General features: G+C 43.1%; 2 protein-coding genes across 5 annotated transcripts in view; one reads left to right on the top strand and one right to left on the bottom strand.

Annotated features, from left to right (window-relative positions):
* LOC129853130 (hyaluronan and proteoglycan link protein 1-like) overlaps positions 1–14861 on the top strand; it is a 31296-nt gene extending 16435 nt beyond the window's left edge. Inside the window, exons 2-4 of one of the 2 annotated variants that reach the window (XM_055918854.1) lie at positions 5554–5904; positions 11716–12018; positions 12234–14861. In XM_055918854.1, the coding sequence (XP_055774829.1) occupies positions 5554–5904; positions 11716–12018; positions 12234–12523 (944 nt within the window). In that variant the 3' untranslated portion in view covers positions 12524–14861. Of the gene's footprint in view, positions 1–5553; positions 5926–11715; positions 12019–12233 lie in introns of both variants that reach the window. The other variant, XM_055918853.1, reaches the window with a different exon arrangement.
* Positions 14862–19552: 4691 nt separating this feature from the next.
* LOC129853129 (versican core protein-like) overlaps positions 19553–27598 on the bottom strand; it is a 64056-nt gene continuing 56010 nt past the window's right edge. For 2 of the 3 annotated variants that reach the window (XM_055918852.1, XM_055918851.1), the window contains 5 exons: positions 27240–27398; positions 26260–26342; positions 22159–22303; positions 21661–21843; positions 19553–21579 (listed from right to left, as the gene is read on the bottom strand). In XM_055918852.1, coding sequence (XP_055774827.1) covers positions 21374–21579; positions 21661–21843; positions 22159–22303; positions 26260–26342; positions 27240–27398 — 776 coding nt within the window. In that variant the 3' untranslated portion in view covers positions 19553–21373. Of the gene's footprint in view, positions 21580–21660; positions 21883–22158; positions 22304–26259; positions 26343–27239; positions 27399–27598 lie in introns of all 3 variants that reach the window. The other variant, XM_055918850.1, reaches the window with a different exon arrangement.

Raw genomic sequence — 27598 nt, 5'->3', positions numbered from 1 at the left:
GTTATGTTCGGAGGAAAAAGGGGGAGGCTTGCAAGCTGAAGAACACCATCCCAACCATGAAGCACGGGGGTGGCAGCATCATGTTTTGAGTGTGCTTTGCTGCAGGAGGCTGATGCACTTCACAAAATAGATGACATCATGAGGGAGGAAAATTATGTGGATATTTTGAAGCAACATCTCAAGGCATCGGTCAGGAAGTAAAAGCTTGGTCGCAAATGGGTCTTCCAAATGGACAATGACCCCAAGCATACTTCCAAAGTTGTGGCAAAATGGCTTAAGGACAACAAAGTCAAGGTATTGGAGTGGCCATCACAAAGCCCTGACCTCAATCCCATAGAAAATTTGTGGGCAGAACTGAAAAAGCGTGTGCGAGCAAGGAGGCCTAGCAACCTGACTTGGTTACACCAGCTCTGTCAGGAGGAATGGGCCAAAATTCACCCAACTTATTGTGGGAAGCTTGTGGAAGGCTACCCAAAACATTTGACCAAAATTAAACTATTTAAAGGCAATGCTACCAAATACTATTTGAGTGTATGGCAACTTCTAACCCACTGGGAAAGTGAGGAAAGAAATAAAAGCTGAAATAAATAATTCTCTCTACTATTATTCTGACATTTCACATTCTTATAATAAAGTGTTGATCCTAACTGACCTAAGACAGGGCATTTTTACTAGGATTATATGTCAGAAACTGTGAAAACCGGAGTTTAAATGTATTTGGCTAAGGTGTATGTAAACTTCAGACTTCAACTGTACCTTTTGCTATGTATTGTATTTAAGAAGAGGCTGATGTGTGGTGACCATTGACTGCTCTGTCTGGGCCCAAGGTGCTGAATTTCCTGGGACTCTTGCCAAGGCTTTATTGATTGGGGCTACACCAGTGGTGAGGGGGTCATGGGCCATGTGCATCCATCATGTCTCGGCTTGGGCTTAGAGAGATGTGTGTAGGCAACCACTAGGTGGAATCCCCACAAAGCACCACTCTCATGAAGACTTAACAGAGGTCAGGGAGATTGTGGGAACTCACATGGAGTGACTAATAGCACCTACTTCTCTGAACTGAAGGGTAGCATGACTAATAGCACCTACCTATCTGAACTGAAGGGTGGCATGACTAATAGCACCTAACTCTCTGAACTGAAGGGTGGCATGACTAATAGCACCTAACTCTCTGAACTGAAGGGTGGCATGACTAATAGCACCTAACTCTCTGAACTGAAGGGTGGCATGACTAATAGCACCTAACTCTCTGAACTGAAGGGTGGCGTGACTAATAGCACCTAACTCTCTGAACTGAAGGGTGGCCTTATTAGGGGGGAGGCCGGGAAGAAGGGAGGGAGGGAAAAGTTTTTTCTGTAAACTGATCAATGGAAGACTTTATTTCCTGCCCTGGTGGGATGCCCAACAACTTTTTTACATAAGTCAGCTGGCCCGGATGAAAGACAAACATTTAATCTCGGGGGTTAATGAGTAATAAACTAGCATTTGATAACTGCCAGAGCTGGTTGTGGTATACAGTTTGATAACTGTCAGAGCTGGCGGTGGTATACAGTTTGGTAACTGCCAGAGCTGGCTGTGGTATACAGTTTGATAACTGCCAGAGCTGGCTGCGGTATACAGTTTGATAACTGCCAGAGCTGGCTGTGGTATACAGTTTGATAACTGCCAGAGCTGGCTGTGGTATACAGTTTGGTAACTGCCAGAGCTGGCTGTGGTATACAGTTTGATAACTGCCAGAGCTGGCTGTGGTATACAGTTTGATAACTGCCAGAGCTGGCTGTGGTATACAGTTTGGTAACTGCCAGAGCTGGCTGTGGTATACAGTTTGATAACTGTCAGAGCTGGCGTGGTATACATTTTGGTAACTGCCAGAGCTGGCTGTGGTATACAGTTTGATAACTGCCAGAGCTGGCTGTGGTATACAGTTTGATAACTGCCAGAGCTGGCTGTGGTATACAGTTTGGTAGCTGCCAGAGCTGGCTGTGGTATACAGTTTGATAACTGCCAGAGCTGGCTGTGGTATACAGTTTGATAACTGTCAGAGCTGGCGGTGGTATACAGTTTGGTAACTGCCAGAGCTGGCTGTGGTATACAGTTTGGTAACTGCCAGAGTTGGCTGTGGTATACAGTTTGATAACTGCCGGAGCTGGCGGTGGTATACAGTTTGATAACTGCCGGAGCTGGCTGTGGTATACAGTTTGATAACTGCCGGAGCTGGCTGTGGTATACAGTTTGATAACTGCCGGAGCTGGCTGTGGTATACAGTTTGATAACTGCCAGAGCTGGCTGTGGTATACAGTTTGATAACTGCCAGAGCTGGCGGTGGTATACAGTTTGGTAACTGTCAGAGCTGGTTGTGGTATACAGTTTGATAACTGTTAGAGCTGGCGGTGGTATACAGTTTGGTAACTGCCAGAGTTGGCTGTGGTATAGAGTTTGATAACTGCCAGAGCTGGCTGTGGTATACAGTTTGATAACTGCCGGAGCTGGCTGCGGTATACAGTTTGATAACTGCCAGAGCTGGCTGTGGTATACAGTTTGATAACTGCCAGAGCTGGCTGTGGTATACAGTTTGATAACTGCCAGAGTTGGCTGTGGTATACAGTTTGATGACTGCCGGAGCTGGCGGTGGTATACAGTTTGATAACTGCCAGAGCTGGCGGTGGTATACAGTTTGATAACTGTTAGAGCTGGCGGTGGTATACAGTTTGGTAACTGCCAGAGTTGGCTGTGGTATACAGTTTGATAACTGCCAGAGCTGGCTGTGGTATACAGTTTGGTAACTGCCGGAGCTGGCTGTGGTATACAGTTTGATAACTGTCAGAGCTGGTTGTGGTATACAGTTTGATAACTGTTAGAGCTGGCGGTGGTATACAGTTTGGTAACTGCCAGAGTTGGCTGTGGTATACAGTTTGATAACTGCCGGAGCTGGCGGTGGTATACAGTTTGATAACTGCCAGAGCTGGCGGTGGTATACAGTTTGATAACTGTTAGAGCTGGCGGTGGTATACTGTTTGGTAACTGCCAGAGCTGGCTGTGGTATACAGTTTGATAACTGTTAGAGCTGCCGGTGGTATACAGTTTGATAACTGTCGGAGCTGGCTGTGGTATACAGTTTGATAACTGCCAGAGCTGGCTGTGGTATACAGTTTGACAACTGCCGGAGCTGGCTGTGGTATACAGTTTGATAACTGCCAGAGCTGGCTGTGGTTTACAGTTTGATAACTGCCGGAGCTGGCGGTGGTATACAGTTTGATAACTGTCAGAGCTGGCGGTGGTATACAGTTTGGTAACTGTTAGAGCTGGCTGTGGTATACAGTTTGATAACTGCCGGAGCTGGCTGTGGTATACAGTTTGATAACTGCCGGAGCTGGTTGTGGTATACAGTTTGGTAACTGCCAGAGCTGGCTGTGGTATACAGTTTGATAACTGCCGGAGCTTGCGGTGGTATACAGTTTGGTAACTGCCAGAGCTGGCTGTGGTATACAGTTTGGTAACTGCCAGAGCTGGCTGTGGTATACAGTTTGATAACTGTCAGAGCTGGCGGTGGTATACAGTTTGGGAACTGCCAGAGCTGGCGTGGTATACAGTTTGGTAACTGCCAGAGCTGGCTGTGGTATACAGTTTGATAACTGCCAGAGCTGGCTGTGGTATACAGTTTGATAACTGTCAGAGCTGGCGGTGGTATACAGTTTGGGAACTGCCAGAGCTGGCGTGGTATACAGTTTGGTAACTGCCAGAGCTGGCGTGGTATACAATTTGGTAACTGTCAGAGCTGGCGATGGTACTGTATACAGTTTTGTGAAAACCAAATATGGCGGTGGCATATGGTTTGGTAACTACCAGAGCTGGCGGTGGTATACAATTTGGTAACTGCCAGCGTTGGTGGTGGTATACAGTTTGGTAATTGCCAGAGCTGGCGGTGGTACTATATACAGTTTGGTGAAAGCCAGAGCTGGCGGTGGTATACAGTTTGGTAACTGCCAGAGTTGGTGGTGGTATACACTTTTGTAAAAGCCAGAGCTGGCAGTGGTAAACAGTTTTCTGAAAGCCAGAGTGGATGGTGGTATACAGTTTGGTGAAAGCCAGAGTGGATGGTGGTATACAGTTTGGTGAAAGCCAGCTGCTGGTGATTTGCTCCAGAGGCGGGAGACTGGCTGGTGCCACAAAGTGGAATCTAATCAGGACTAGAGGCCCACTTTGATGATAGAGCTTACTGGACCCAACAGAAAGGGGAGTGAGTGTGTGTGTGTGTGTGTGTGTGTGTGTGTGTGTGTGTGTGTGTGTGTGTGTGTGTGTGTGTGTGTGTGTGTGTGTGTGTGTGTGTGTGTGTGTGTGTGTGTGTGTGTGTGTGTGTGTGTGTGTGTGTGTGTGTGTGTGTGTGTGTGTGTGTGTGTGTGTGTGTGTGTGCATATGTGTGTTTCTGTGCATGTGTTTTATAACACACAAACACCATAAATTATATTTTTGTGCTAAGGAATCTTTGGTGACAGACAGTTTCACGCTGGTACACCCCTACCACAAGACACTATACAGATAACCTTATACAGTAAAGTCAATTTAAACTGCCCCCCATTCCCCTACTCAACCGCTAGTGCCAGGAACATGGCAAATTACTCTGCAAATTATTGCAAGAGACAGAGCCATGCCACAATGGGAAAGAGGTTTTGTGACAAACAGTCTGAAGTTCTCATAGCTATATTAACATTGTTCAACTCCAAGCCACAGTCATTAGGGGTTTTAAAAAGTGGTTTATAGGCAATGTTGAGAGGTGCATTTTTCAGAGATCCTTTAATACTTATTTTCTTGCCAACAAACCACATGCAAAGCCACAATTCTTGTGGACCATCTTTATTCTGGTACACTTGAATGTCCTCGAACGTCAATCTGTCACGCCCTGGCCTTAGTATTATTTGTTTTATTTATTATTTTAGTTAGGTCAGGGTGTGACATGGGGTATGTGTGTATTTTGGGGTATTATATGGTAGAGGGGGTGTTGGTTGTAGGTTATGGTTTTGTGTTGAGTGTATGTGTCTAGCTGTGTCTATGTTGGGTGTAGTTGTCTAGGAAAGTCTATGGTGGCCGGAATGGGTTCTCAATTAGAGACAGCTGATTTCGGTTGTCTCTAATTGGGAGCCATATTTAAGGCTGCCATAGGCTTTAGCTGTTTGTGGGTCATTGTTTATGTATATGTAGACGTAAGTAGTTTGTGTGTGCACTTACGTTTGAAGTTTCACGTTTGTTGTTTTTGTTAGTGTTGTATAAGTGTTTGGTGATCATCTTCGTCGTTATAAATTAAAGAAGATGTATTCAAATCATGTTGCGCCTTGGTCCTCTCATTCATGTCAACGCGATCGTGACACAATCATTAATACGTATGGATAAACCCATTATTCCCTCAAAACATTACCAGACGTGTCAGTCTGCTTTTTGGAAGCGGTCCTTTCTGAACTCACACCAGTAATTAATACAACATTGTTCAGTATTCGCCCCTGTTGTTCTGATGCCTTATTGAATCTTAACACACTCTACATCTTCTCTTGTCTTTCACAGAGACTGAACTTGGTGATCAGAACCAGGTGTTTGCCAGCCGTGGCTCCAACGTCACTCTACCATGCCGGCTCCACCGCCAGCATGGGATGTCCTTCGGCAGTGTGGGCATGAGAATCAAGTGGACCAAGCTGTCTGCAGACGAGTCCCTGGAGGAGGATGTGCTAGTGTCCATGGGCTTCCACAAAAAGAGCTACGACAGCTTCCAGGGTCGCGTCCACCTGCAGGAGGCCGACGATGACGACGCCTCACTGGTTCTTAGCGACGTGTCCCTAGATGACGTGGGAAAGTTCCGTTGTGAGGTCATTGATGGCATTGATGATGTCATCCATGAGGTTACCTTGGAGGTGCAAGGTAGTGTAGGCTACAGCAATGGTAAATCCTTCTCTCTTTACTTCTGCCCCCAGCTCTGCGATGGGCGTCATCTCATCGCATCATCCCATCGCATCATCCCACATTTCCTCATCACCCCCCACCATTGTATCTTGTCTTCTTTGTCTTTATGTTGTGGTTATACTTTACCCTGTAAATAGAGAGGAGTTTTTCAAGACCAAGTAGCCTGACCTGCAGGGGGGGAAAGTATTTTGCATTTTAGCAGACGCTCTTATCAAGAGTGACTTACAGGAGCAATTAGGGTTAAGTGCCTTGCGCAATGGCACTTCGGCATATATATATATTTTTACCTAGTCGGCTCTGGGATTTGAACCAGCGACCTTTCGGTTACTGACCCAAAGCTCTTAAGCCGCCCTAGTCCTACCCATGGACTACTGTCTGGTGGAAATTAATGGTTTAAAGACCAGAGCCAATAAATCTTTTTCACGGATTGGCTGTTCCCTTATTTTCAACACCTCACCACCACATTATTGATTTCTTTGCAGAGAGACAAAAGACAAAAGAGCTGACATCTTTTGTTCATTTATTCAGATTTTGTGCTGAATACATTCACTCAGTCTAACACTGCAGTAAACTAAAACACATTTTCCATCTGAACTAATACCACTCCACATCTATCCAGACATCCTCCTTACTTATACCATTTGTATAATGATGAAATTAGTCCTGTTATTCCTTTTAATATGTGGCACAAATACAACCACATGGCAAATCATCTATCAGTAAAACTGAGTCAGCCTAAATGCATTCAATACTATTATATGGTCTTCGTTCCTATTTGGGCCAAGAACGCCTGAGGAGATTTGGGTCTTGGGTAAGAAAATGAATCTTTAACAGAGAGAAGCTAGTTCGCTAGCCATAATGAAAACATGCTGGTACAACTAGCCATTGTTAACATTGGAACAAAATAGTCCAATAAAAAGCCTTAATGTTGGTTGTGATTTTTCTTCAAAGTACCGGTAATCAAATCAAAATGTTATTCTGTTTGCGGCTGTACACATCTGACAGTCCAGCACTCGGGTACTTAGGCTACCATGGGATGCAGGGTTTTGTAACAGATGTAACTACAGATGCTGATTTAGCAATGCCAGGATAATCTACTGTCTTACAGGGATGGTTCTTGCTTTATCGGCTCCTAATCGTTTCTTAACCATTCCCAAAGGGTAAAGAGAGAAGTGGTTGATTTATCTTGGGATAAACAGGCAGTGGTCAAATGTCACCCTCTCTGTTAGCTACAGTAGCAGTGACACAAAGCAAAGATGGGGGTTAAATGCAGATGTTTTACTCAGGCCGTTAATGATTGAAAGACATTAAGGGGTGGCTCTCCATTAGGCATCAATACAATAGCATCTGGGTCTGGTCTACTTAGTTAATTGACTGTACATGAACCAGATAAAATGAGGGAGTGGAATGTCTCGCTTCCTCTTACATCTCTGACACAAAGTACATTAGGCTGAAGAAGTGATGTTGAGGTCAAATTCTGTGCTCTCCAAGAACATGTCAACAATCACTAGAGCCTGATGATAACCACCTTCCCCTCAGGGTTTTCACATTTATAAGGGATTACATTTGGGTGGAGGCCGGACAAATAAAATATTTAACAGGACAATAGAGGAGTGGACCAGCAAAGTCTGAGTCAAAGGAATTACTTCCATTACAAAACCATCACACTCAAGTTGCTGTTTTACAGCTGTTAATTACATAACTGAACCACCCAATGATTGACACCAGAAGTTCCATTTGTACTTTGTATTATAGTGCATTCAGGTTGTTCTGGCCGAACATACTTACATACATACTTACATACATAGATCTTAATGTGAGCCGGTTTGCTATAGCAGGAAAATAATCCTGCAGCAACAGGAAATGTGAATTATTATGAGTATTTTAATTAATGTACATTTTTGTCGGAGTTGACACATTTTTCGTAAGGATATATCAAGTCTGAAATTTCAAAGTAGAAATTACAAACTTCAGAGGCCTTTTAAACCTCAAATACACTCCACGTTTTAGAGTTCCTGCATTGCAGGAAATATCTCAAGCCACAGGGAGATCAAATTAAGGTCATACATCTGTAGCTTGGCAGTTGCAGCCTAATTAAAACATGAACAGCTTGTTTGGTAAAAGAGCAGAGATCACACCTAGCTTGCGTGAGATGAATCTCCCTTCCCTGCTGAGGGGCAGACAGCCACGAAGTTAGGCAGTTAGCGAAGTCTGAAGATTCTTTGTCTCTCTGGAGACGGCTGCTCTTTTAACACTCACCAGGAGCCGCAAGACCAAGAAGAGTAATGGCTTACACTCACTAACATATACTATCAGATCGTATGTCAGATACCCCCATTCCCTCATGACTGGTCCGGTCTAGACCCAGGACCACACACATTCTTCATCCCACTGGATGTCTGGGTCTGTAAACCGACAGTAGGACGAGTGTGTAAAACATAAATCCAAAATCCTCTGTTCCATACACTTCCTGAAACTGGAATTACAAACACGGTGCCACTGGTTTAAAATGAATAATGGTCTGTATTCAGCTTTAGAATCATATTCCTCACCTCAGTATGTTATGTTTTATGTGTATCTGTATGTTTTCATTTACGGTATATTTCTATCTACTGTATGTACAGTTGAAGTCGGAAGTTTATATACACTTATACACTTATACACCTATATACACTTAGGTTGGAGTCATTAAAACTCGTTTTAAAACCACTCCACAAATATATTGTTAACAAACTATAGTTTTGGCAAGTCGGTTAGGACATCTTCTTTGTGCATGACACAAGTAATTGTTCCAGCAATTGTTAACAGACAGATTATTTAACTTATAATTCACTGTATCACAGACGTTTACATACACTAAGTTGACTGTGCCTTTAAACAGCTTGGAAAATTCAAGAAAATTATGTCACGGCTTAGGAAGCTTCTGATAGGCTAATCAACATAATTTGAGTCAATTGGAGGTGTACCTGTGGATGTATTTCAAGGCCTACTTTCAAACTCAGTGCAGCTTTGCTTGACATCATGGGAAAATCAAAAGAAATCAGCCAAGACCTCAGAAAAAAATTGGAGACCTCCACAAGTCTGGTTCATCCTTGGGAGCAATTTCCAAATGTCTGAAGGTACAAATTCATCTGTACAAACAATAGATTGCAAGTATAAACACCATGGGACCACGCAGCCATCATATCGCTCAGAAAGAGACGCGTTCTATCTCCTAAAGATGAACGTACTTTGTTGCGAAAATAGCGAATCAATCCCAATGTCACGCCCTGGCCTTAGTATTCTTGGTTTTATTTATGTTTTTTAGTTACGTCAGGGTGTGACATGGGGAAGGTATGTGTTTTGTATTGTCTAGGGGTTTTGTATGGTAAAGGGGTCAGGGTACTTGTCTAGGTGTTTGTATGTCTATGGCTGCCTAGATTGGTTCTCAATTAGAGGCAGCTGTGGTTCATTGTCTCTGATTGAGAGCCATATTTAAGGCAGTCATAGGCATTGGGGTTTTGTGGGTAATTGTCTATGTTTAACGTTTGTTGCTTGTCTTTGCACTTACGTCATTTAGCTTCACGGTTGTTTGTTGTTTTGTTTGGTTTGTATTCAGTGTTCGTTTCGTGGTTTTCCCTTCTCTAAATAAAAGAGAATGTATTTTGCACACGCTGCGCCTTGGTCCTCTCTCTCACCCATAGACGATCGTGACACCCAAAACAACAGCAAAGGACCTTGTGATGATGCTGGAGGAAACAGGTACAAAAGTATCTATATCCACAGTAAAACAAGTCCTATATCGATATAACCTGAAAGGCCGCTCAGCAAGGAAGAAGCCACTGCTTCAAAACCACCATAAAAAAGCCAGACTACGGTTTGCAACTGCACATGGGGAAAAAGATTGTACTTTTGGAGAAATTTCCTCTGGTCTGATGAAACAAAAACAGAACTGTTTGGCCATAATGACCATCGTTATGTTTGGAGGAAAAAGGGGGAGGATTGCAAGCTGAAGAACACCATCCCAATCGTGAAGCACGGGGGTGGCAGCATCATGTTTTGGGGGTGCTTTGCTGCAGGAGGGACTGGTACACTTCACAAAATAGATGGCATCATGAGGGCGGAAAATTATGTGGATATATTGAAGCAACATCTCAAGACATCAGTCTCGAAGTTAAAGCTTGGTCGCAAATGGGTCTTCCAAATGGACAATGACCCCAAGCATAATTCCAAAATTGTGGCAAAATGGCTCAAGGATAACAAAGTCAAGGTATTGGAGTGGCCGAGTGCGAGCAAGGAGGCCTACAAACCTGACTCAGTTACTACACCAGCTCTGTCAGGAGGAATGGACCAAAATTCACCCAACTTATTGTGGGAAGCTTGTGGAACGCTACCCGAAACGTTTGACCCAAGTTAAACAATTTAAAGGCAATGCTACCAAACACTAATTGAGTGTATGTAAACTTCTGACCCACTGGGAATGTGATGAAAGAAATAAAAGCTGAAATAAATCGTTCTCTCTACTATTATTCTGACATTTCACATTCTTAAAATAAAGTGTTGATCCTAACTGACCTAAGACAGGGAATTTTTACTGGCATTAAATGTCATGAATTGTAAAAAATGATTTTAAATATAGTTGGCTAAGGTGTATGTAAACTTCCGACTTCGAATGTATACAGCATGGGTAACTATGCAACGTGTTTCTATCCACTGTGGTGATTACATTAAAGGATACATTCAAAATAGTATCTGTCATAAAAAGGAAAAAAATATTTTCCAACTTGTTAAACGAGAACAATTAATCTTACATTATACAATGAGGGGTCTAATCCTGGATGTTGATTGGTTAAAACCTCGTTCCAACCAGTGTCTATTCGTCAAGTTACCGTCCGGCTATAGCTGTGACGTTAAAATGCCTATTTACTGTTCCATTTGACTGCACAATCTACTGTTTCATCAGCCCAGCCAGGCAATTTATGAAGTTAATCTCCACTGTAAAAGGCATTTAGAAATTATCTCCCATTTCTTTTAGACTAGCATTTGGTTTTCAACAGCGGAGATTTGCATAAACCTTACTGTCTGTCTCTCTCCAAAATTTGCAACATTGTTTCAATACTGAAATTCGGACGAGACAGACAGGCTGGCAGCTTTTTCAGCCAGTCGAAATCATGAATCAGCATTATTTTTATGGATATAAACAAAGAACTGACAATATAAACACACACAACGCAGCTAGTTTGCTGTCATTCCAGTTTCAGTTTGAATTGATTGTGTTTGCTGTGTAGTTGGCTAGCTCCTCTGGCAAGAAAGCAAATGTTCTATGCCAGGCGATATCGTGCATCATTAGTTCATTGTTATGGATACATCCCCCCAAAAATCCCTAGAAAACAGCTTAGACAAACACAAATTAAGCTACTTTGCTGTTATTCTGGCTGCACTGTTTGTCATGACTGTGTTAGCCAAAGTTGGCTAGCTGGCAAGCAAGGGATAAGAACGTTAACAGTCATTATGACAACGGAACATTTAGAACGACTGGGTCACGTCCATAGATTAAGAACAAAAATAAATTAATCAAATAAAGTTTTTCATGAAATTCTATCAATAATTATTTGAATTTGTTGTTAACCTGTTGTATAAACGTGATAATGCCCTCAAAGCCAGTTGTTTGGAGGATATATTGGCACAGTTTGCCGCGCCCTCAACGAAACAACCCCCTTGTCAATATATTCTCCCAACACCGGCTTTGAGAGCATTTTCACTTAACCTCAGCTCCTTTGTCATTCCCAGGTGTGGTGTTCCCTTACTCCCCACGGCTGGGCCGATACAACCTCAACTTCCACGATGCCGAGCAGGCTTGCCTGGACCAGGACTCTGTGGTGGCCTCCTTCGACCAGCTCTACGAGGCCTGGAGGAGTGGCATGGACTGGTGCAACGCCGGCTGGCTGAATGACGGGTCCGTGCAGTACCCCATCACCAAACCTAGAGGGCCCTGTGGAGGTGCCAACGCCAGGGCGGGCCTGAGGAACTATGGCCAGCGTGAAAAGTCCAAGAGCCACTACGATGTCTTCTGCTTCACCTCTGGCCTCAAGGGTGAGTTGGTGTTTCCTTCGTGTGGTTGTTTTCCAGTTGATCATTAAAAATGCAGTGTGTTATGTATCATTGAGACACAATTATTCAAGTAGCAGAAATAGATGGACATACATTGCAGTAGGGCAGAGTTCATCAACATAGCTAATAGACCTTTTTGTAAAGTGAGGCAGAATACCCCCAACCCAAATCCTCTGTTGACTTTTGGCCGACCTCAGGTCGTCTCTACTGGCTGGTGCAACCCGACAAGCTGACGTTCACAGAGGCTGTTCGGGCATGCCAGGATGACGGGGCTGAGATCGCCAATGTGGCCCAGATGTACGTTGCCTGGAAGCTGAACGGTTATGACCGCTGCGACTCTGGCTGGCTGGCTGACGGCAGCGTCCGCTACCCCATCTCCAGGCCCCGCATGAACTGCAGCCCAACAGAGGCGGCCGTGCGCTTTGTGGGATTCCCTGACAAGAAGCAAAAGCTCTTTGGTGTCTACTGCTTCAAGGGCCAGCAGTGAAGAGGGAATGCCAGGACTTAGCCCTGTGCACAATACCAACTTAACCACCAAAGAAATAAAATGACAACAATAACACCAATACATGTCGGGAATTAATTCGCATGAACTAGCATGAGCTCATTACCTTACCAAAACTGTGCTAACTTTTTTTAAATTCTTACAAACTATGAATTTTGTCAAAACAAATTTTCATACTGCAATGACCTAAATATATTTTATAAGCTGAAACAAGAGTTATTCCTCGTCATGTAATAACACATCACCATGGTTGAAATTGTGACAGAGACCAGGCCTGGATGAGTTACATCATCCTCGTTTGTTTTGTCCTCCACAAATTGAGTGTGTGAAGAAATAATGATTGGAGCGTTTATGCTCTATTTGGCCAGGGAATGCTTTTGAAGTTTCAAAAAATGAAAAAAATTGTCTGTGACAAAATGCCTCAGGTCTAACTAACATGCATATCAAGCAGTTTATGGGCTAAATTTCATTAACATAATAACCACAGTTTGACTATGGCAGTTCTGTTATCAGTAACACTTGCACGGTAATGCTACCACAAACTACGACAAACAAATAACAACAACAACAACAAAATCAAATGTTAATCCCCATCTCAAGTGAATCTTCATCTAACATTTCACAAAGGAGATTCAAGTCAGCAAGCTAACTTTCCTGTATGTCCTGAAACGGTGAACTATACCCATAGAAAGAATGGTTCCAAAATGGTTCTTTGGCTGTCCCCATAGGAGAACCCTTTTTGGTTCCAGGTAGAACCCTTTTTAGTTCTAGTTACAACTCTTTTATGTTCCATGTAGAACTCTATGGGGAAAGGGTTCTACGTGGAACCCAATAGGGTTCTACCTGGAACCAAAAAGGGATCTTCAAAGTGTTCTCCTATGGGACAGCCGAAGAACCGTTTTAGGTTCTAGATAGCACCTTTTTTTCTAAGCGTGTAGAATATTGTTCCAAAGTTTAAAAAAGTTTGTCTGCTAACTCATAGACCCTTTTTGCAAGTGTTACTTTAATAATGCATGTCTCTCCTCAACATCTAAATACTTCCCCCTCTTACTAAGAATCCTTTGGGGTGCTTCTCAACTTTATGAACTGCGATCTGATCTTGTAACATTTCTGTTTAAAGCATAACATGAATGTATGTGTCCCGGACTGTCACTCCTCTTCATAGATAGTTTAGATCAATAGATCATCAAAAGTCATACTGAGCAATTATTGTAACTGATATAACCCGTTTTGTTATTTTTTACAAAGTGTTTATATTGCCTTTTTCTAATGTTCTTTTTATGTCACTATGTGTGGCATATTGCTTTGTCAAATAGTTTTTAATAGTTTTTTTGTAACTCTTTTGAGAGAATCTTAATATGTCCTCCCCACACTTGCCCCTCACCCAAACCTTACTTAGTGTACAGTATTATATTGGACAAAATTCTCAGATTGAAATCGCTACAATTCCTAGGTATAATTTCAGCTAAATGTCAGTGAAGAAAAAATCTCGACCTACTATAGTGTTGATTGTACAGCATCACATAAGAGGCATCCGCTTTGAGAGTTTCCAATTGGATGAATTTTTTTTTACAATGTTGAGCAGTTTTTGTCTTCAAATCAATGAAAGGCAGGGTCTGACTTAAATCCTGACTCGAATAAGTTGGTCCAGTCCAGACTCGAAGAGCAAAAAATACAAAGTATTTGCTACCAATTTTAACTCACTCTTGAGATTTGCCTCTTGTGAAGTTAATTTTGGAATGATAATATCCAAGGGCATTAACCAGAATATTTTTATATGCAGTGCATATAAAGTGGTAAATAAAGAGAGTAAAGTGGTAAATAAAGAGAGTGACTAGAAATACCACGTGACTTCTATATGTCTCCATATTATGTTAAATGTTTTACAGTGTTCCCTCAGCATTACAACACTAAAATGGACCCACTGGACATGCAGGAGGTTGACAACTGAGATGTGTGTTGACTATAGCCATAACCACTAGCCTAGTGTAGACAATATTGGTCAGTAAAACTGAATATACAAATGAAGGAGGTGATCTTTCTTTTCTTTTTGTGTTGCATTTAGGCTTACCTTTCTCTCACTCTCCTAGATGGCATTGACACAGGTGGCATGTGGTTATTTGATTGAACCTGGTTTACTAACTGCAGTCACATGAAAAAGAAACAGACTTTTCTAAAGCATGATACACATAATTTGCGTTTTTCACATTTGTGTTACCTTTGTATGCACACATCCCTTGGTGGAGGTGTTTTTTGTTTTCTAATGCCATTTATCTTTTTGAACAAAAGACCAAACTGAAAATAAAGACTTGGTAATAAACTTTTGACGTTGTGACTTTTTCCCCTCCATTTATTGGTAGTTCTGTGTATTTCTGTTGTCGTTGGATCTGGAACAACATACATGGATTATGTTTCTACTTTCTATAAATGCAGGGGTTGCCCTTGGTGCAGTAGAAAGCTGCTGGCAGGAGCAAAGGAGTTGGCAAATGAAGGGCACTCTCCTGTCTCCATGTTCTGTGTACAATTGAGTTTTATATTGAAAGTAAATTGCCTGCATAAGGCTTTAATATTGCATGTGTATCAAACACTAGGATATAAATGTAGGGATTGATATAAAAAAAGGCTCCACTTACACTGCAAAGTCCCATTCAGAAACCAGTTACAAATCAATATTTTGTGATATGAAAATGTGCAACCATGGTATAGATTTAATAATAGCCTATAAAGTGTGGAGGGAGTTTGTGTGAGCCATAAGACACTCAAGACCAGGCCTATAGGTAACCTGTCTAAATGACTATTGCCCCATAGCACTCACGTCTGTAGCCATGAAATGCTTTGAATGGCTGGTCATGGCTCACATAAGCACCATCATCCCAGACACCCTGGACCCACTCCAATTTGCACACCGCTCCAACAGATCAACAGATAACGCAATCTCTATTGCACTCCACACTACCCTTTCTGGACAAAAGGAACACCTACATGAGAATGCTGTTCATTGGCTACAGCTCAGCATTCAACACCATAGTGCCCTCCAAGCTCATCACTAAGCTAAGGACCCTGGGATTAAACACCTCCCTTTGCAACTGGATCTTGAACTTCCTGACTGGCCGCCCCCAGGTGGTGAGGGTAGGCAACATCACCTTTGCCATGCTGACCCTCAAAAAGGGGGCCCCTCAGGGGTGCATGATTAGTCCCCTCCTGTACTCCCTGTTTACCCACGACTACGTGGCCGCCCACGACTCCAACACCATCATTAAGTTTGCAGATGACATGACGTTGATAGGCCTGATCCCCATCGTCGATGAGACAACCTACAGGGAGGAGGTCAGAGACCTGGCAGTGTGGTGCCAGGGCCACAACCACTCCCTCAATGTCAGCAAGACAAATGAGCTGATCATGGACTACAGAAAACGGAACGCCGAGCACACCCCATCCACGTCGACGGGGCTGTAGTGGAGCAGGTCGAGAGATTCAAGTTCCTCGGTGTCCACATAACTAAGGAATTATCATGGTCCACACACACCAACACAGTCATAAAGAGGGTACGACAACGCCTCTCCCCACTCAGGAAGCTGAAAAGATTTGACTTGGGTCCTCAGATCTTCAAAAAGTTCTACAGCTGCACCATTGAGAGCCTCTTTACTGGCTGCATCACCGTTTTGTATGGCAACTGCTTAGCTTTCAACCGCTAGCCGCTACAGAGGGTATTCCATATGAGCTTCCAGCCATCCATGACCTCTATACCGGTCGGTGTCAGAGGAAGGCCCTAAAAACTGTCAAAGACTCCAGCCCCCCAAGTCATAGACTGTTCTCTCTGCTACCACACGGTAAGCGGTACCGATGCATCAAGTTTGGAACCAACAGGACCCTAAACAGCTTCTACCCCCCAAGCTATAAGACTGTTAAATAGTTAACCAATAGCTACCTGGACTATCTGCATGGATCCTTTTTTGCTCTAACTCTTTTGACTCATCACATATGCTGCTGTTACTGTTTATTATCTATATTGTTGACTCACATCAATTCAGTACTGGTACCCAGTGTATATAGCCACGTTATTGTTACTCGTGTATTTATTATGTTTCTATTTTCTATTAGTTCTATATATTCTCTCTGCGTTGTTGGGAAGGGCCCGTAACTAAGCATTTCATTGTTAGTCTACACCTGTTGTTTAAGCATGTGGCAAATAACATTTGATTTGATATATATAAAATAAGTGTATTTCCCCTTAATCTTCCCTGGCTGTTTATTCTTGTCTATAGGAGACCTACCGGCTGTTTATACTTCTCTATGGGAGACCTGACAGCTGTTAATACAGTACTTCTCTATGGGAGACCTGACAGCTGTTAATACAGTACTTCTCTATGGGAGACCTGACAGCTGTTAATACAGTACTTCTCTATGGGAGACCTGACAGCTGTTAATACAGTACTTCTCCATGGGAGATCTGCCAGCTGTGCTTCAACTGACTGTTATTTAAGAAGTGAGAGAGCAGCAGGACAGAGACAGACAACTTCTACCTCCTTTGCTTTGGTATGCTAAGTGTTGCCTAGCCAACCAAGTAGATTACAGGGAGCTGTCTCTCCAAGTGGTTCTATTTGTGGTATATTTCAGCGGGGAGACATTTACTGTGTCAGCAGATGGAAACGCCAGACAAATGTACGGGTGTTGTTTGACTGTCCCAAGAACCCATTGACATGCCACTTCCAAAGGTTGTGTTAGAGACTCCTTCAAGACTGCTTCAAAATACACTGCTGCACACGCCAAGGAGATGGCAGGGAATATCACTAAAGCCACAAAAAACAATGGCGGCGAGGTGAAGAGCAATGCTGTGTTATTATACAAAGCAAAGCAGTCATGAGTATACAGACAACGTGGGGGCTTGTTAAATGTCTGTGCGTATGTGTGCATGTGTGTGTGTGCGTCAGGGCTAAATCCTCTCCATGTTTCAGGCTTGTCACTGATATCCAGATTATGTTACACGGCTGAGGAAATGCCAAAGTAATGAATAAACGATGGACATGGAGCATTAGACTGAAACAGACCCTGAGACTATCAGGACAATCCGGCGCACATTTCCTTTCCAAAATGTTTCTCTTTTTTTCTAAAGAGGGAAGAAAGCCTCCGATATCCCAGAGAAACCCACCAAGAGAGCGTTCTTTTCCTGAGCTTATTAACGGGATGTCTGTTTCATGAGGAAGATTGAAGGGTTTCTCTCCGTGGGACATCCAGCCAGAGGCCTGTAATGCTAATGACAGCTAGAGCAGCAATGTTCACAATAAGAACTGTACACAAACCTCAATCAATACAAAGATTGCATTCATCTACTCACTGTTATTGTATGTAATAATGGTGAATTGGTAATGGTGTTTCACACCATTGCATCATCGTAGAGCAGGGCTCCCCAACTGGACGCCCGTGGATGGTTTTATTTGGACCTCCAAGTTTTGGAGGATTTTTTTTTTTTTTTTAGGACAATTATTTTTTAGATGGTTTTATTTTTTATTGTTGGACATAAAATACTGTAAAACACCAGGAAATCAGGTTTAGAATTATTATGTTTTGGGCAAATGTTTGAGCTTCTTGCGGTCAATTTGGTCAGTCTACAAATGATTTGTTAATATGTTCTGGCCACCCCGACCATCCACTCCAGAAAAAATCGTCATGCGGCTGAATCTAGTTGCTGATCCCTGTTTAGACAGAGCTTCTCAATAAGCAGGCGCTGGGGACCAATGGCGTGATGTTCAGTGGAACTGAAGGGGGCACCCTATTTTAAACCATTATTTGTACTGAATTATTTTTAAGGCATTACATAGGTAGAAAAGTAAAGCCCCCACACGCAGATGCTCCAACAAAACATTGAAGGCTCCAACCCATACCAACGTTTTGAGCCTCACTGATATTCCCTGCTCAGTACCCGAAAAGACATGTGCTTCTGACCTCATTTGTTAAAGGAATTGAGTATGGTCACCTGTGTCCCCTAAAAGTGAACATTGTGTGCTGTGGAGACAGGGCGGTGATATATCCACCTCTGTTCTGTACTGTCTTTGACCCTAGGGTCACTGGCCAAGGCTTGAGCATCAGCCTGTTTTCTCTGTGTTTCACAGCACAGACCAGCGGTCCGAAGCCAAGAGGAACAATTTAACACGTTAATAAAACAAGTGTGTGATGTATGAACACTAGTCTTTCTTCAATGACATTAATTTGGACATGAGTGACAATTTCTCATCTCTCTGTTCCATATGCTGACCATAATTCAAACTCAGTCTAACAATGACCTCTCCCTGAATGTATGTCAGTAGAGGGGCTTGTGGAATAAGTGCAATACACTTTACACATTCACATGTAATGTTTCTCCCTGCGAGGATGTGTGCACAAAAGCGCTGGTGAACTGTAATAGCGTGCTGTGCAGGGCTCCAACCCATTAGGGATTTGTGTTCAGATGATAATGGTATGGAAAGCAGAACAATACCTTAAAGGTCATGACTTGTGAGAGGGTTGTGTTACAATGTGAACTGTATAACAATATGGAGTCTTGATTTGGTAGCCATCATATTTTCTCTAATTCAATACATTTGTTTTCTCATATCTCTCACACTTTCATATCTATTTTAATTCAAACGTTCAGGCAGCAATAGGACACCTCCTGGATACATGTTGCATTGTCGCAAGGAACAAATGTTCAGGAGTTACTCAAGATTTTCAAGTGAAAGTAGCCATCCCAGTTCATTGACAGCAACTGTTTCTGTAGACAAAGCTTTGAGCAGTAAATGGCATGTCTTGCAACTAGTTCAATGTTGAACAGCGCTACCTGCTGGTAGTAAGACTGTACTACTATAAAAGTGAAGTCCTGTTGACCACCACGATCACAGTAAAAGTCAAAGCTTAATGCTGAACGCTAAACCATGGATTGTAACATGCTTTGAAACCTAGCCTGCCCCAGACTGTTAATATATGTAATGGTGGTGACCTTACAAACAAAAAGGAGACACGAGTAAAATTGGCAAACCTTTGTTTTTATTTCTTTGGTGACTGAGAGCAGGTAAAACAGTCTTGTTTAATTTAAAAATGTATTTCTCAAACATCCCAGACTTTCACATTGTAAAAAACAAAGTTATACTGTAAATATAAAATGTTATTATGTGCACTTTAATGCTAAAACACAACAAATAAAAAAAGACAAACAACAACTGCTGGATGACCGTCATCAATTGTGCAACACTAAATCTGTACAACGTGTTTGGTGATATTGTGACGGAAACACTGAACTTTCAGCTGATTGAAGCCCTACTCTTTGGTCCATTGTTGACCCCTAAATGTCAGGCCTGTCTAGCGTAGTGTGTAGTAAAGCAATATCTTCATCACATTGACTCAGATACTGCGATGTTAGCTGTCTCCTACAAAGCATGTAAATACATGTAGTATTGAGACTAGTCAGACCAAGGGATTGCATCGTCAGAATATTTCACTTACAAAACAATAACGTAGCAAGAAGAGGAAGAGCAGCTTGAAAAATAAATTATTTGTATCTTTTGTTAAAAAAGGTGTTTGTTCAAGTCTTTCGAAGTGTTTCACTAAGTACATTCTCTCAATAGTAGTTTTACATTGACCTAAGAAAATAGCACATGGAAGCGAAGAGCTTGAGTCATCTACAGTGTCAGGAAACAGAAAAGTTACCCCCTCAGGCAAAACAGAAGCAAAGCTCATTTTTTAAAGGATTTTTATAACATTGTTTTAGTAACATTAAAATACCTCGCATTTGTTGTAAACGTAGCAAGGAATTCCAGGTTATCTTGTCTAGAAAACATACATTCCATAACCCTCCTTTCCCTTCTATAGTTTCATTCAACACAGCCAAATAATTTACAGGTCGATGGCTTCACTTCAATGTATAAGGCCTTAAGGGCCTCGGAGGAGACACTCATTTGGCCCTCAGTCAAATAATACTTAGAAATCTCCTCTCTAGTTTCTCAACATACAATAGAAAGCAAAAGTGTTAAATGGATGTGCACAAACATTAACCCATTATCAACGCATCATATATTCTTTATATATCTATGGATGAGACGGGATGAAGACTGCAGCTGATGACAAAGAGCTAGTGATAAAAGGTCTCCAGCAATCTAAATTCTGATTGGATGGGCCTTCGCCATGTTTGAATTTTTCTTTCTGTGATCTGAAATCTGATTGGTCAGTCACGTGTGTCATCGGACAGTCCCAAGCGTGGTATTGGATGAAAAACTCTGTATAAAATGCATACAGTAATCATGTGTAACAACAAGATAAACCCAAGCATGGAACCTCTTTCTTTGAAATGTAATTTCCGGAATAATGTAGAGAAGAGAGAGATGGATTGAGTACTGTGGATTCATTTGATTGTCAGTGCCTGCGTAGCACAGACTATTTGTAAATTAATTGTATTCTTTTGCATAACATAAGCGCTATATTTTCACAAAAGCTGTATCTTTTTCCCAATGTAAGAGTTGAACGCTCTCCTGTCTGTATAAACTGGAAAAAATCGTATAGTTGCGGATGAATGCATTATTTGGTCCAAAGTACAACTCCAGCACACTTTCCCAGTAGCCAACAGAAGGTATCCACTTTGGCTTTGTTATAAAATAGTGTCCCTTTATAAGAATATTCTTTAAAATAATATTTCTTTAAAAAGGCACATCATTCCAAGATTCCATCATCAAAATTGCAAGAAAAATTGTAAATATCCTTTGGGTTTCTTCTTTTTGTCCTTTCATTCTTTAAAGTTCTTAAAATGTTTTCATTACATTTTTTTTTTAAATATCCACATAACTAACAGTCCTGCGTTCCTATGGTTTAGGCTATGCTGGTTCTGAGTAAACGTAATCTAGCGTAACCATGGCGATCATTGTCTTCTGCTTGTCTTCTGCCTCTCCTCTCTCTCCTTCCTCGATGGTGAGGATGATGTCGGGCCGCCGCCTCGTCAGACCGCCGCTTGTATTTGTTGCTACTGAACAGACTGTAACTCTGCCTCCTCGCAAAGTCCCTCTGGAAGTTTGATGCTGGGGAAGAAACAATAGCACTTGGTCAGAAAATGTGGAGCGATCATCACTAGAATCAATTAATCGATCTACTGTACTCACGACTCATGCAGGCGATTTTGGGGATGTCCCATCGGCCGTCTTCACGGCAACGGATGGTTGGCACGTGCCTCTGGATGAAACCGTCCCTACACTGGTACCTCACTAGTGCGTTGATCTCATAGCGTGACCTCTTCCTGCCGAAGGTACGAGCGTTCTGTACCAGAGGGGGCTGGTTACAGTCCACTGGGAAGAACACACAGGGGTTGATGGGAGAATGAATGGCTGAATGGATGGATGGATGAATAAACAAATAAATGAATGGATGGATGAATGGGTGGGTGGATGAATGAATGAATGAATGAATGATAGATAAATGTACACTGTCAGTGGATTGAAATAGCTCTCAACATTTCAGTCATTTAGCAGACGCTCCTGTTCAGAGAGACTTACAGTTAGTGCATCCATCTTAGGATATCTAGGTGGGACAATTATTATGGGACAATTATGGCTAACATTAAAGTACTTTTGTGGCATTTTTTAACTGTATTTCTGTGATACCTGTGCCTTTCTTGCAGGTGAAGGTGAGATGGTAGTTGCAGGGCACGTCATTCCACTGGCCGTCCTCGTGCCAGATCATCACCACACAGTCCTCTCCAGATGAGAAGAAACTGTCTGGCTGGTTGGGACGCCAGTTGTCATATTGCTATGGGAAAAGAAGAAGAAACAGACCATCACGATTGGATCCTCATTATCATTGTCCACATCATCAGCATCATTATAAGAAGGATCAGACCAGGATCACAGTAAAGACACTTTAGTAAATTTCCTCTAGCAAGTGCCTCACTTTGTCCGAGCTGAAATCAGCACAGATACACACTCTCTTTATTTTAGAATAACAGCTAACAACATGCTGGCAGCACTCGTTATCTCTGGGGTATAATTGGAACAATAGATATGGTCAGTGATAGTCCAGTCTCAAGTCTCCTCTGGGGTAAAGGCCATTACATTGGTTATCAACGAGCTTAAAATAGCTTTCCAGTGTGTAGTTAGGTTGGTGGGGCCATTTCTGAATGACTTATGTGGCAGCTGAATGTAATGCTTATATCATCCACTGGAGGGCTCTATGTTCCTTCTGCCTGTTCAGATCAACACAGACGTATTGACACATCTGGAACTAGAATCATTACGACAATACTTTTTTTTATCCGATTTAACCTTCATTTTACCAGGTAGATGGAGTGAAAACTTACAGCGACAACCTGGTGAAGAGTTGCAGGGGTGATAGATAACGGTAGAATGTACTGTGACTTTGGGGAATTAAAATCACTTTTTACTTTCTCCTACTTTCAAACAGACTATCCTACTCCTCTGTCTCTCCAACCACGCTCTCTCCTCTCTCCCTACCCCTCCTCCCCTCTCTCCTCAACCTCTCCACACCCCTCGTCCCCTCTCTCCTCATCCTCTCCACCTTCTCTCCTCACCCCCTCCACCTCTCCACCCCCTCTCCTCTATCCCCACCCCCTCCACCCCGTTCTCCTCAACCCCTCCACACTTCTATACTCCACCCTCACCTCTCCACACTGCTGCCTCAGTTCCCAAAGGACACTGTAACCCACTGCTCAGCTACACTATGACATCACCCTCCAGACTTTTCACTGGGACCCTGTGAGAGACTTCGCTCCAAAGCCAAACAAAGGAACAGAAAAGAAGCCAAATCACTAAATAAACTGAGCCTGTGAGTCCTGCTCAGATAAACATTATACTGGTACAGTTGTGCTGTGCAGGATGGAAACAGTCATGGGAAATAGAATGTTTCTAACACATGTACACTGTCATATTGCACATTTGTAAGACGGAGGACATATTGATCCAATGTGGAGTATTGGATATTATAAACCGGGGAGTTTGGGTCCTGGATGCTGATTGGCTGAAATAGCATTTCAGCTGTGTGTACACCGAGTGTACAAAACATTAAGAACAGCTGGTCTTTCCATGACATAGACGGACCAGGTGAGTCCAGGTGAAAGCTATGATCCCCTATTGCTGTCACTTATTAAGTCATCTTCAATCAGTGTAGATTAAGACAACAGAGACAATTGAGACATGGATTATGTATGTGTGCCAGTCAGAGGGTGAATGTGAAAGACAAAAGGTTTAAGTGCCTTTGAACATGGTATGGTAGTAGGTTCCAGGCGCACCGGTTTGTGTCAAGAACTGCAACGCTGCTGGGTTTTTCACACTCAATAGTTTCCCGTTTGTATCAAGAATGGTCCACCAACTAAAGGACATCCAGACAATTTTTAATTGCAGATAAATTATCCAGAAACAGGGTGAGCAAATTAAGATCTTACATCTGTATGTGTGTGTGTGTACGACAATTATCGTGTGTTGAAGCAGAGTTACACTAGTAATGCCAGGCATGTATTGAATGACACACCATTACTGTGTAATGTGGAGGAACCATAGCAAAGCATTGAGAAGCCTCCTCCTATCTCCTCTCCCACCTTGTTAGAAATACAATTGTTCCTGTCACAGGGAAATTATATTATTAATGTGGCAATCCACATAATAATTCACATTTCCTGTTCCTGCAGGATTATTTTCCTGCTATAGCAAACTTGCTGCAGCTGTATACACACAGCTGCAGAGCTGCGTGGAATGCACCGCTGCATTGATCAGAGCTACCATCTTTCAGCTAGGCTTTAGGTTCAAACAGTCTGTTCAAAGCCTTGACCACCCCCCCCCCCCCTCATCTTGTTCCTCCCCCGAGGCCCCATGCAAGAACCCACAAGGAACCTTGTTATTACGGTTAGAAAACACAACCTCAGCTTCCTGCTCAGCTAACTGACGTAGCAAATGCCCACAACAGCCCCCACGCATCCTCCCCAAAATAATCAAACAGCATTTCCCTCCCACAAAACCAAAATGACCCAACACATGCAAATTATAATTCCTACATGTCCTGAATGAATTGAGAATCAATGTTGTGTGTGTTAAATGTGTTTGTTGTTTTACTCAAGAGAGAATGTAATACTGTTAAGGTAGACACACTCTGTTCCCAGATAAAGCCGCAATACAGTAAGGCTGACCACCCACCCAGGCCCACTACCCTACCCCACCCCCCACCTATCTCTCTCTGCTGCCGGGGACAGGTGCTGCCCATCTGTGTGTCTGGCTGCCTGCTGTGCTTCCTGAGGAGAGGGGGAGGCCTGTACCTGTCTGCGCCTGTCAGCTCCTCTCTCTGCTGCGTCATTGACACCTTTATTCCCATCTCTCTCAACTGAGAGGTGGTTCAATCTGCCCGCAAAAGGACACAGCTTATCTCCTGCCCCCCAGGCTGTCTCGGTACTCCGCCCTTCCCCCCACCCCTCTCTCTCTCTGGTAATGGTGGGGTCTTATCTTTGAAGTGAAGAGCCAATCTGTACAACCTGGCCGAAAGTAGTAATTAACCACTTTCCTGTCTAGTGAGGGGAATCTGCAGTGCGTTTACATGACCACAAACAAACATGCTTCCACTTGTGCAGACACATACACTACATATACTGAGGCTCATCAACAGACACACACACAATTCAAGCCAGTGTGGTTATTGTTATAGTTTGTGAATGACAGAGATTGTTGTTAGTGAAAGGCACCACATGTCACACATGTAGAGTAGCATTTCCATAGCAATAGCTATGAATAGAACGGGCTTAGAACCTCTAACCATGGCAATTTGATTGGGAAACTCATGGGTACACTTGCAATGGCTATCTGGTATTGTGATGCAATAATTCCCATGGTAATGTAGATCGGTCATTCAAATGATGTTAACTGATGTGACTCATGCAAAGTAATGTATTTTTTGTAATGTCAGTTGATTCAACAACTCACAGCAACATTTTTTTTTTCGTGGTATCCAATTTGTAGTAGTTATAGTCTTGTCTCATGCTGCAACTCCCATACGGACTCGGAAGAGGCGAAGGTCAAGAGCCGTGCGTCCTCCGAAACACAACCCAACCAAGCCGCACTGCTTCTTGACACAATGCCCATCCAACCCGGAAGCCAGCCGCACCAATGTGTCGGAGGAAATACCGTACACCTGGCGACCGTGTCAGCGTGCAATGCGTCCGGCCCGCACAAGAGTCGCTAGTGCACGGTGAGACAAGGATATCCCTGCCGGCCAAACCCTCCCTAACCTGGACGACGCTGGGCCAATTATGCGCCGCCCCATGGGCCTCACGGTCGCGGCCGGCTGCGACAGAGCCTGGACTCGAACCCAGAATCTCTGGTGGCACAGCGATGCAGTGCGTTAGACCACTGCGCCACCAGGGACAGCACCAATTATTGGGTACACTTCCTGCTTTTACTTCCTGCTTTGCCTCTATGGGTACACTCACAGACCCCCCCATTATGCCATCATTGTCTTGAATGGGAACGCCTGTTCTATTCATTATATTTCTATGAGCATGACGCCAAGCCAGTGAGCTTGTCCAACAGGGTGTAGAGGAGATAGTAGGGTATGTCATGAGAAAGTGACCACAGAGAGTTTCCTCATTTACCACCGCAGGAAATGACACATCTCCTAGATGACTGTGTTTGTCAGCAGTATCCCTATAAATATTTACCGGGATTCAACACGGCTTGTCGAAGCTAAAAAGTGTGAGAACCCCTTCTTACCATGGGCGTGCTGTCAGTCCAGCGGAAGTCATTCTCGTACATCTTATCGTTCAAGCCGATCCACTGGTAGTCCTGTCCAAGGCCTGCCGTGAAGGGCACAACAGAACACAGGAGGTCAATGAGTTGATTCCAATGCCTTATTAGGCACTTTTCAGTCCCTCCATAAAGAGAGAGCGAGAGAAGCATTTTTCTACACATGCATCACTCTTCCTGTTCCAACTGCCTGCGTTTTCTCTCTCTCAGCCAAGACGTTTGTCGTCTACTCCACTGTTGCTGCCAACCACCCAAAAACCTACTGGAGTAATCCACTATGCCTCTCTGCTCCACAGCCCATATTCATTAATGAGATTAGTGTATACTGACTTTAAGACGAGGAGCATGGGGATAAATATGTTGGGAATTCCCTGGTGTTTCTGCAAATTCCAGATGTAGGATAATCCTACAATTAGCTGCAGGGGTTTTAAATCAGCATTAAGGAGAACACTTGTGAAATACTCTAGTCATTTTCAGACGGTTAAGACTGTGTCATTGAGCATTATTTTATGGTTGTGTCATGTTCGTCATAATGATCGGACCAAGGCGCAGCGTGCGTAGAGTTCAACATCTTTTAATTAATAGAAACTCCCCAAACAAAAACAATAACGCACAAACGAACCGTGACGCTACTGGTGTGCACACAGGCAACTACCTGTAGACAAGATCCCACAAAACACAAAGGGGAAATGGCTGCCTAAATATGATCCCCAATCAGAGACAACGATAAACAGCTGTCTCTGATTGGGAAGCATACCAGGCCAACATAAACCATTAATCACCTAGATGACCCACCCTAGTCACTATCACGCCCCAACATACATAGAATAAACAGCTCTCTGTGGTCAGGGCGTGACAGGTTGGCTTTGAGTCTTGTGTTGTCTTGTGTACAACTAATAGTATTGTTTTCATGGCGTGTGCGTGCATGCGTGTGATATCACACTTACGGTTGACAAACTGCTGCTCATCATGGGAGAGGATGCTGGCCAGGTGTGCCCCCTGTACCCGGCACTCTCTCTCCGCTGTGTCCCAGTTCCTCCTCTGGGGGATGTACTTGTAGCAGTGGCCCTGGAACTTGTGCCAGCCATATTCACATGTCTCAGTGTCTGAGGAGAGAGGGAGAATGGATGTGTATCACAGACATTTGTGCTTCAACGGTACAATAAAAAAGATAACAACAGCTGAGAATCCACGGACAATCACACAGACTTTAACAATGGACAGAATGCCTGTAAATAAACACAGCATTTTCAAAAACGTATTGATTGAGGGGGGAAAAAAGGTTGTCAACAATGCATGAGCCTAC

The sequence above is a fragment of the Salvelinus fontinalis genome, chromosome 4 (assembly GCF_029448725.1).
Source record: "Salvelinus fontinalis isolate EN_2023a chromosome 4, ASM2944872v1, whole genome shotgun sequence".
Taxonomy (NCBI): domain Eukaryota; kingdom Metazoa; phylum Chordata; class Actinopteri; order Salmoniformes; family Salmonidae; genus Salvelinus; species Salvelinus fontinalis.
Note: the sequence above shows the minus strand (reverse complement) of the source record. Positions and strands in the feature narration are given on the sequence as shown.